This window comes from Octopus sinensis, linkage group LG14, assembly GCF_006345805.1.
Source record: "Octopus sinensis linkage group LG14, ASM634580v1, whole genome shotgun sequence".
Classification (NCBI taxonomy): Eukaryota; Metazoa; Mollusca; class Cephalopoda; order Octopoda; family Octopodidae; genus Octopus; species Octopus sinensis.
The window spans coordinates 1521865-1534383 of record NC_043010.1 but is presented as its reverse complement, the minus strand read 5'-3'; the positions used below and the strand labels follow the sequence as shown (position 1 = coordinate 1534383).

The window sequence follows — 12519 nt, the reverse complement described above, 5'->3', positions numbered from 1 at the left end:
CATCAATGCCACTGATCCAGATTTAGGGCCTGGGGGTCAACTATCGTATTCTTTATCCACCGACAATAACATTCTGCTCCCGTTTGAGATTTCAGATTTCGGATTCATTTCGACACGTGACTCGTTAGACAGAGAGCAACAGGATATTTATGAATTCCAAGTTTTAGTGAAAGACAATGGGAGTCCGTCACTAAGTAACACAGCTAAAGTAGTTGTGGAAGTAATGGATGAGAACGACAACGCCCCCTATTTCACCTTCCCCAGTGTGAAATCCTTCAGTTTGGATGTTTATTACAACCCACAAAGTGAAAACGACATCACCACATTAAGGGCCTCAGACAGAGATAGCCATGTAAACGCTTTCCTTCGCTACGAAATACTCGGAGGAAACGACAGACAACTATTTTCTGTTAGTCCTTATACCGGAGTAGTGTCCTTCTCTCGAACTGTTTACCAAAACGATGCCGGTCTATACGAGCTTCAATTTATTGTCAAAGACAGTGGTAGTCCGATGATGTCTGCGACAACAACTTTGTCCGTGTCCCTGACCGTCAGCAACAAGACATCGAAAATGTACACGGCCCTCGATGTGCAGTCGGAGGACAAAATACATATAAATTTCGTGATAATTACCATAGTGGCAGCTGTCATTGTATCAGTAGCCATCGTGGTTTCCATAACCATATGTATTATCCAAAGAAACAACCAAAGAGACATTCAATATTATGATGCTCCAGAAGTTTCTAACAAATTTCTTTCGGAAAGCAAACAGTCCGAATACATGTCTGATCATCTTTCCACAAACTATAACATCCCCGTTACTATGGTGATTGACCAAAGCACCAACAGAAATTCACCAGCAACGTTACCAAAACGAAAATCACCCTCGGATTATAAAGCTCAAAGTTGGAAAGGGTCATCTCTTGGAGTACAATTACATTCAAATATCCAGGGCTCTAATCAGGTGAGTACACTCTTTTTCTCTCATTATTATCATCTTCATCATAATCATCGTCATCATCATTGCTGTCTCGAGTCCTAGAATTCATAAGGCTGCAGCTTACACCGCTTTCCATGACGTATAAGTGACCGAGGTCACAACCTTAACTCAGTCCATCATAGAGTTACGCATTTACAGCTGCGTGGACTGGGGCAATGTGAAGTGATGTGTTTTGCTTAAGAACATAACTCACTGCACAGTACAGGAGAGGAAACCACAATCCTATGGTTAAGAGTGCAACGCCCTAACCACTGGACCAAGAAACTTCACGTATTTCGTCTGCTAGGGTTGATTTTTTTATATTTCATTTTCATTCATGCACATACGTTATATATTTGAAAGAAGCCGATTATTCACATAGTTGCCACTCAGAGTCTCGCTACGTGCGAACTTCCTTAACTAAAGGATCATAGCGAAATACTCCGAGTATCAGCGCAGCGAATACTCATCTTCGAGGGAATAAATAAACTCTACTACATGCATCAGTATATTTTCTATATTTATATACCCAAATAAATACATACATATGTATCTGTGTATAGGTATATATATATATATATATATACATCTGTATATACACACAAACGAACGCATATAAACATATATATATGTGTGTGTGTGTGTGTGTGTACGTATGTTTACATGTATGTATATTCATCTGTATGTATGTATATATGTAATTTTATATGTACGTATATTTATATGTATGTTTATGTGTATGTATATATGTATATTCAATGCAATTCTCGAATGAAATATCGCTTCACTGATAAACTAAACTGTTGATATATATATATTATATATATATATATATATATATATATATATATATATATATATATATATGTGTGTGTGTATATATATATATATATATATATATATATATATATATATATACATATATATATAAAACATCTTTTACTTGTTTCACTTATTGGATTGAAGCCATGCTAAGTCACCGTCTTAAATGGTTTAGTCGCCCAAATCCACTCCTGTGCATAATTTTACTTTCAAAACTGGTATTAAAACTGGTACACCATTCTATCGATTTTTTTCTTTAATTTTGTCGAGCCGCTATGTAAATAAATAAACATCGGCTATCAAGCGGTAAAGAGACAAACTCAAACACAAAGACACACACATACATATACATACATACACAGACAGACAGACAGACAGACAGACAGACAGACAGACAGACAGGCAGATAGATAGATAGATAGATAGATAGATAGATAGATAGATAGATAGATAGATAGATATAGATAGATAGATGGATAGATAGATATACATTTATGTATATTTATGTCGTTGTCCTCAGCGTCGTCATCATACATCTAGTCGTCGTCATCATCGTTACCAGAATCATCATCATCATCATCAATCATCATCATCATCGCCATCATCATCATTATCATCGCCATCATCATCATTAGCATTGTCACAACTAGCAACAGCGTCACAACCACGACCCCTGTCACCTCCCCCACAACCACTGTCATCACCTTCCACACCACCACCAACCACGACAACACCAACCACGACAACACCAACACCACCACTAACAACACCACCCCCACCATCACCACCACCACCGCCGCGGCCAGGACATGTTTAAAAAAGACGACACACATTTTCCAATTGTTCGAGCTGTCCAAGACCACGCAAATTCCTTACGCAAGACAGACACCATCCGGTGTTCTCACATATACGATACGACATTGTTAAAAACTAATGTTTCGTTGAGAATTGATCCTGAGTTTTTAGATCCAGCCGGAGATGTGACCTGAACCACGTTTTCATCTTATGGGCCTCATTCATAGCATGTCTATTACCATGCATGTGTGGCATTGTGAATGCCATCATGAGTGCCCATAGTAGTGCTGTCATGGCAGTATTGGCAGTTTTGAGGAGGAAGAAAATTTATGGCCCTTTCAAATTCAATGTAGGGGACTGGTTGGATTACTTGCTAAATAAACTCTGCTACATATAAATATATGATATAATACCATATATAAAGAGAGAGAGAGGGTGGGGACACATACATACGAATATACCTTAAACACGGTGCAAACATTAAAGAATAAAATAGCTTAATACTTGAGGTGCAGCGGAAAGCTTTAGTGGTTAGTGTGTTGGAATCATGATCGTAAGATGGTGGTTTCGATTACTGGAGCGAGCGACACATTGTGATCTTGACCAAAACACTTCATTTCACGTTGCTCCAGTCCACCCAGCTGACAAAAACGAGTAACTCTGCGACGGCCCAGCGTCCTGTTCAGATGGGGAATCTATACGCCGAAGAAAACGGGAAACAGGCCCTACTAGTCTATATGACTCGGAAAGGATATTTATCATTTTAGCCTTATTAATACGTATAAATTTTTCAATTAAATCCATTGGTTTCAACCATAGCCTCCAGACGACTTCAGAATCTCCTGCAACTATTCTGGGCGGTCTCCTTGTTTAAGTTGGTGAATGCTGCCATAATCCTTGCCTTCAGTTCGTATTTGGTCTTACAGGGAATTTTGTTGGGCTCTCGCTCACCTGTGCCCCACACATAATAATCAAGAGGATTGCAGACTGGCGAGTTAGGTGGCCAAATGTTAGGGGTGATATGGTTGCAGAAATTATCTGACAGCCATCACTGGGTCCTCCTGCTAATGTAACATGGTGCAAAGCCCTGCTGCCAGGAATAAGATCTTCCAGCAGCTGTCCTCTTGACCCAATACAGCACTACCTCCTCCAGGCAGTTGAAATAGGCCTCCGTATTGGGTCTGAGACCGTGCGGGAAGGTGAATGGAGGCATAACGTCGCCATCACTAGTGATCACTCCAAACACCATGATGTTGACTGGATGTTTGATTTTTATCACTCTCGGTACATGTTCACAGATTGCACCGTCCTCAAATTGACACCCAAACGTTCTGAAATGTTCGTATTGAAGATTCCAGCAGGAATGCGTAACATTACAGCATGTGATTTCCAAATTTCTGGCTAAGGGAATTGCGCCATGGTGTTGTTTTTCTCACAAACGTTGTCCAACCGACCCTACTATATTATGTATTCGACTAAATCGAAAACAAACAATGCGCATGCGTGAAATCAAAAATATAAAATGGTGACAATTTACTCATGGCACCCTGCATATACATACATACACACACACACACACACACACACACAACACACATATATATATATATATATATATATATATATATATTATATATATATTATACATATATATATACATATATACACACACACACATATATATATATATACATAAATGCATATAGATAGATAGATAGATTAATTGCTAGATCGATATTCTGTAACGGTAGTCAGCTGATGTAGTTAGTGTGGTGATTGTATTTTAAATTGTTACCAATAATCGTTATGTCAGTAAGTTTCTCACCATAAAGCTTGCTGTACTCATCTGGAGATACAACGAAGGAGGACTGGAAATTGTTTAATTCCCCATATTGAAGCGATTAGTGAAACATCGTCGAGGAATATAGAATGATATCCAAAGATGGAAATTTCGCTAAACTTATATCGTTGTTTAAATATCAATAACAGAGATTTGATACCGAGACAAACATGATTATTCCGTTCAATAGGTATTATGCCTTTATATACGTGTATACTTAATATATATATGCGTATATATATATTCTCTTTCTCTTTCTCTTTTACTTATTTCAGTCATTTGACTGCGGCCATGCTGGAGCACCGCCTTTAATCGAGCAACTCGACCCCGGGACTTACTCTTTTGTAAGCCCAGTACTTATTCTATCGGTCTCTTTTGCCGAACCGCTAGTTAACGGGGACATAAACACACCAGTATCCGTTGCCAAGCAATGTTAGGGGGACAACCACAGACACACAACACACACACGCATATATATATATACATATATATGAGGGGTTTCTTTCAGTTTCCGTCTACCAAATCCACTCACAAAGCTTTGGTCGGCCCGAGGCTATAGTAGAAGACACTTACCCAAGGTGCCACGCAGTGGACTGAACCCGGAACCATGGAACCATGTGGTTGGTAAACAAGCTACTTACCACACAGCCACTCCATATATATATATTATATATATAATATATATATATATATACACATACATATGCATATATATATCTCTATCTATCTATCTATCTATCTATCTATCTATCTATCTATCTATCTATCTATCTATCTATCTATCTATCTCTCTCCCTACACACACACACACACACATATATATATATATATATATATACATATATATATATATATATACATATATACATATATATCTATTTCTTTACTACCCACAAGGGGCTAAACATAGAGGGGACAAACAAGAATAGACAAACGGATTAAGTCGATTATATCGACTCCAGTGCTTAACTGGTACTTAATTTATCGACCCCGAAAGGATGAAAGGCAAAGTCAACCTCGGCGGAATTTGAACTCAGAACGTAACGGCAGACGAAATACGGCTACGCATTTCGCCCGGCGTGCTAACGTTTCTGCCAGCTCGCCGCCCTCCAAATGTGATGTATACATAAATACATGCATACAGACATACACACACACACACAATATATACATATATATATATGTGTGTGTGTGTGTGTATGTCTGTATGCATGTATTTATGTATACATCACATTTACCTATACATAAATACGGATGGATAAACAGATTAGATTCTCTCTATACATGTATATATGTCTGTTTATCTGTATGTGCGTGTATATTTATGCTATATATACAAGTATACACATACACACATAGAAATACAATATATTTGTATATATGCATATGTATGTATACATATATGTATGTATATATATATATGTATATATGCATATGTATGTATACATATACGTATGTATATATATATATGTATATATATATATATATATATATATATATAATATATATATATATATGTATATATATATACACATACATATTTACGCGTATGTATTCATATATATATAAATGCATATATGTATATCATACACACACCTCTGCATACATGTATTATTCCCAGGCCTTGCTAAAAACAGTATAATTAATATAAAGCGTACGTACAACGTCAATGGCAGCTGTTGTGAAAATGTCATCGCAGGATTAGCCTATGAAGTATGATGTTGTAATAGAGGAAAGACAAAGCTGTATATAATACAATATAATTCTTATATGTTAGAAAGTGGTCACACAATAATCTCTACAGTATTGCGGAATCTACACATTTGCAGACGTATTTGTAATAAAGCAAATGACTTTTGTGGAATATAACAATTTTTATTTCTATAAAATATAGTGATTTTCTGTGCAAAGAAGTTCATGATTGATTTTATTTTTATTTTCTATTTAATGGGTGGTCTTTTAAAAGTTTTGATTCTCAATGGTTTAAATATGATTTGTGGAAAATAGCAAGAAGAAACAGATAGGCACTTTTTCAGGCTGTTCATTTAAGATTTAAGTTAAAGTCTGTCTCAAACATTCAGGCTCGTTTAGCTGAAGCTAAGCCGAGTTCCGTGACATTTAGATGTCTGAGACTATGATACTAGCGCGAATCCATCGCAAAATTAACTCCCCAACTTCTGCTGGAACACATTTTCAAATGAGACAGCATCAGATCAAAGGCCTTTTCAAGGGCTCAATGCGCCCGCCAGCCTGGGAATTGAACAACAACAAATTTACTTGCAAACGGGTAAAGTCTTTTGTAGACGCGCAATCTGCTGAGAAATAATTGCCAAATTCAGTTCTATAAATTAAGAGATGAGGAATTACGTACATTATTTATACTATTTACAATTGACGGATGTTTGTCCTCATCTTGTTTGTTGTTAACACAACGTTTCGGCTGATATACCCTCCAGCCTTCTTCAGGTGTCTTTGGGAAATTTCGAACCTGGGTTCTCATTTCTATGGTATTTTTCGATGTTATTATTATTATTATTATTATTATTATTATTATTATTATTATTATTATTTCGGTCACTGCCTGGAATCGAACTCGGAATCTTAGGATTAGTAGCTCACGCTCTTAACCACTTCGCCATATGCACGTGGGCAATAATAATAATAATAATAATAATAATAATAATAATAATAATAATAATAATGATAATAATAATAATAATAATAATAATAATAATAATAATAATGATAATAATAATAATAATAATAATAATAATGATAATAATAATAATAATAATAATAATAATGTATTGGCCGTTGCTTTTCCCCTTGGACAACACTGGTGGCGTGGAGAGGGGAAGCCGGTATGCATGGGCGACTGCTGGTCTTTCATAAACAACCTTGCCCGGACTTGTGTCTGGGAGGGAGGGTAACTTTCTATGTGCAGTCACATGGTCTGTGTCGTGAACGAAGGGGGTCTCAGAATATATATATATATATATATATATATATATATAACCTGTGACTTTTTATATCTGTGTTTCTCCCTACCATTGTTTGATATCAGATGTTTGTGTGTTTGTATGCCCCTTAACCTAGCGATTCGGCAAAAGGACTGATGGAGTAAGTATCAGGTTTACAAATAAAGATTGATGGCAAGCTTTCTGACTAAACCCTTCAAATCAGTGCTCCGGCATGACCGTTATCCAATAACTGAAACACGTAAAAGTTGTGTGTGTGTGTGTGCGTACAAGTGAGTGGGAAAACGAAAGAAAGTGGCACTCAATACATTTGGCAGGAGTTAGTATATTATTTGATAACAGTTTGATTCAATTCCATGAAGCTTAAAGATTCGTAACCTCGTCAAACGGATGCCTCGCCAGGATGTGGAAACCGACGGCGTAGGTTCGTTTGACGAGTCTTAATTTGCATGGCGCCAAATCAAACAGTTATTAAGGAATACACACACACACACACATATCTATACATACATACATAGCCCCCCCCCCCCACATATATATACATTTCAGTATCTGTCTCTTGTAGATTAGTCACTGGTTCTATTCTCCACTTGATTGTGCCCTTCTGTGGAATTTGGGTCCAAAATGTTTGATTATATTGTTTTGCCAGGTCCTCTTCCGATCTTTTGGACACCATTTGACAACTGGACATGTGCAATTATTATGTGCTATCCTTGCAAAATATACAGCCTGGCGGATCTTGTACTTAGGTATTTCACGATAACATCGTTCACGGCATTCCTTCCCCGAATGAATGTTTTCCTAATATCCTCCAGTAGTGATATTCCTAGTATGAATTTTTTCTTTCATGTTTACCAGTATAGTAGCTGTTCATCGTCTTTCTGCTTTTGTAACAGCCCACATCTTACTTGCATATTAAAACGCAGTTAAAACGGTATTGAAAACACTGTTATGCAGGACATTGTCCATTTTGAATCGAGGCAAACGCCTTCTACTCTGCTCTTTGCGCGTAATTAATGTTCATATTCCAGCATATATATATTTACTATCTGTGCCTATTGGACTTCTTCCCCTTCAGAATTTCATTTCCCACAATTATATGGCTTTACAACATTTTTGCACCACATGTATTTTGGTTCCATTCTGTATATTTGAAGGTTGCTGCTGAACTATCAAGCTCCAACTCTGGTACTTGTCGATATAATTATATATGTAATTAACTGATTTAACTATGTTTTTGTTTGTATATCTAGTGGCCAGTTTTTCATCTGTCTATCTACCTATCTATCTATCTATCTATCTATCTATCTATCTATCTATCTATCTATCTATCTATCAATCAATCAATCAATCAATCTATCTATCTATCTATCTATCTATCTATCTATCTATCTATCTATCTATCTATCTATCTATCTATCTATCTATCTATCTATTTTATATTTGATTATATATCTAAGTAGCTACATGAATATCGTGAACAACTTTAAATTTGTTTCAACAAAGGTATCAGCTCTTTTTTGAACTGATATATATGTGTGTGTATATGTATGCATACGTACAAATACACACGCATGCATAAACACACACACGCACACACACACAGATACATACATGCATGCGTACACACACACATGTCTACATATATATTTATATATGTAATTTTATATAGAGCTTGCCTTGTGGAATACCCCATCATCGGCTGCATCATCTGGAGATCGCGCTAATTTCGTCACCTACCGAGAGAACTACTACCTCAAACTTCGTCGAGCAATACCGATGCTAAAAGAGAATGTTCGTGTTATTTTTGTTCACGCTGTACATCACTTCTTCACTTGTTTGTCAATGTAGCCACTACACGATGCTGCTATTTTTTTACATTCGCAAAACTTTTGCTCTTTGCCTTTGTTTTTTGAGCGTTTCTTTTTCTCACATCTCTTTCCATAACCATAAAAAAGCACTTTCTTTTCTTTCTCAAATTCAAAAACCACAGCCCAACTATATATACACACGTTAGTCTTAGGTAGGTTGAATATAGTGAATTTAGCAAAGAACCTGTGAGTATTCTACCTTTTACTGGAATCGGTGTACTTCATACGATTTCCTAAGTTCTTTATATTTTAACCCTCACTTCTTTTTTCGGGTGCATACTCTATATTATCTCCTCAATGCGCAATAACTTACACAATGCCATAAGTAGAGACGGTACAGTGTCGCTTCATCATTGCGATTATTACAATAGGTGCGCTTCCTTCATATTGTCCGGCATCTTCTAGTCAACAATCGAAAGAGGAGTTGGATCTCGACTTTTTCATCGTTTCGCTTCTGCGTTGTTCTTTCTCGTAGTTCTTATGAGTGAGATATAGTAGGGTGCAACTTGTGCTGACTCTCTATAAAATATCACTACTGGTAAAGTGAATCGACATTATTTACTTGATTATTCTGCTACAGAATATTCTACGAGGTATGGTCTCAAAGCTGCAAGGGTATACTCCAGTGATATACCCCCATCATCAGCTGTATCATCTGGAGATCGCACTAATTTCGTCGCCTACCGTGAGAACCACTACCTTAAGCTTCACTGAGCAATACCAATGTTTACATCAACTGTAATAGCAGTATTATTCCAATCTCAACGTCTAATATTGGCCGAGAATGGCAACACATAAAATGCTGCAATCAATAATAATCACTGCCTGGTTGGACCCATTTTGCAAAACATACTCGACGACAACATCCTTTGCTCAGTTGCTTCTGATATTAGCCATGCACATTCGTTTTAGACGCACGCTCTTCATCTCTTCATTATGATTATTTATTTTCTTTACAATATTTCATCTGCCTCCATTTTTCTTATGGGTCATCCATTTGTCCCGCATGTCTCCTAATCCAGCTTTATATTCGGCACTTCTTACGTTTATTTATCACATCTTTCGTTTTTAGAATGATCTCTGCCACTTTTCTCACACCACATTGACACTTTTCGTTTGTATTGCCAAAACGGGATCCACAAAATCTAATAACATTACGCGGCATCGATCTTTTGCTACTATAAATTTTTCTACCAGCGATGTTAACTGCACTTGAATTCCACGGTAGCGCTATACATTCCAACTCCTGTAAAACACGGCAGTGACCAAGTACGCTTTTGCAGGAACGTTTTAGCATACTTTTTCACTTTTATAACTTTGTAAATATTATATGAGTGGTAACAAAATTCTAGCAAAGGGCCATGCATTTTGTTGTAAATCCCATACTTTAAGCTTCCTTGTTAAACCGCAGTAAGTCCTTGACTCACGTTAATCTAAATCTCAATACTTTTCTTGGCATAATTTAAGAACCTTGCACAAACTCAGCGATGGATCGTAATTTTCTTTTCCGTAAGTCATCGAATCCAAAGTAAAAGTAGAGTTATTTAACAAACTCCTGTGTTATTGCATATGAATATTCTGTGACACTTTTTTAGGCTTCGGCATGCAGCCGACACTACTGAATTAGCTTATCAAATTGCTCTAGAAGTGGCTTTTTTTGTCTTTGTTTTCCCTATAGCAGTGATGTCATCCATAAAGGCATACAGCAGTGACAGTATCTGATGTCTTCCCATCTTTATTCCTTCCGAGTAAGTTATTGTTCCTTTCATACCAATTCCATGGTCAACTGGAAGAAAAGTGGGAAAATGGTACATGCCATCATGATGCCTATCGGCATTAGGACGTGAATTCATGAATCCAGACCAAACGTTAGAATTACCTTTACGCATCATAGAGTAAAATAGAAATTAAAATCTTGTGTCTCAACACATGCAAAACTGGTCCATATGTATTTGCCGAGCTTGGTCAGAAACCCTGAAACGTCTTCTCTTCCCTATTTTGCATACTGAATGGTGCTTCAAATCAAATACCATACTCCAGGTAGCCAAATGTGTTTATAATTTCAATCAAACCTAAAAAGCTGGACATTTATCTCGCCGGTGTGACATAAGACACTTTAACCTCCACACAGAGTGTATAAGTGGACGGTATGTGCATGTATGAGTCATAAAGAGGGAATGGAGAGAGCAAAAATATGTATATGTACGTGTGTGAAAAATTAACTTTGGAAATGGCACCAAAGTTTCTATTTAAAACGGAGCTTCCAGCTTCCAGACAAGCGTGATTAAACCCTAGCATCAACTTGCCTTTTAAAGTACCGAAAATAAAATTTGAGGCGTCATTTTAAAAAGGCCATGATTTCTTCACACATACGTCCATATACATATTCTCTCCATCTCAGTATATTTGTATCTAACTATATCCACTCTTATCTCTCTCTCCTCTCTCTCTCCCTCTCTCTCTCCTCTCTTTCTCTCTCTCTCTCTCTCTGTATATATATATATATATATATATATATATATATATATATATAGGTATATATATATTCCTGTATCTCCTGTATCTACTTTTTCCATTCCTCTCTCTCTCTCTTACTCAGTCACTCTCCTCCACTCTCTATCTATTCACACCTATAACTACTTCTTTTTCTTTCAATCTCAACCACACTGGCTGTATATTGTCTTCCTCTCTTACTCTCACTCACACTGACTGTCTATTTGTCTTTCTCCTTATCTCTCTTTCAATCTATTTATGTATATTCACCTTCTCTCATTATGGCACATGCATATATATAATATATATATATATATATATATATATATAATATATATATATATATATATATATAATATATATATATATATCTATATATATATATATATATATATATATATATATATATACAGGTGTGTGTATGCGCGTGGGTATGTGAGTGTGAGCATGCATATATTTACGAATCTATACTTTTCCCTGGTTTAATTGCAGATGATAAATTTTTCTATCAATAGTTATTCATTTTCTTCTCTTTCATTCATTCATTCATTAATTCATTCATTCACTCTTTCTTTCTTCTTTTCCTTCTCTCTCTCCCTCTCTACCTACTTACCTACCTACCTACCTACCTACCTACCTACCTGCCACTCAACTTCTTTATTTATTTATTTACCCATCTTTCTGTCTCTCTATCTATCTATCTACATACATACCTATAACCTTAACCCTATCCATCTACTT

At 36.3% G+C, this 12519-nt stretch overlaps 1 protein-coding gene across 3 annotated transcripts in view; it reads left to right on the top strand.

Annotated features, from left to right (window-relative positions):
• The window catches only part of LOC115218756 (protocadherin-18-like), a 31469-nt gene that overhangs the window by 1503 nt on the left and 17447 nt on the right, over positions 1-12519 (top strand). For 2 of the 3 annotated variants that reach the window (XM_029788668.2, XM_029788670.2), the window contains exon 1: positions 1-964. This exon is cut by the window's left edge and continues 1503 nt beyond it. In XM_029788668.2, the coding sequence (XP_029644528.1) occupies positions 1-964 (964 nt within the window). Of the gene's footprint in view, positions 965-9086; positions 9203-12519 lie in introns of those variants that run through there. The other variant, XM_036508565.1, reaches the window with a different exon arrangement.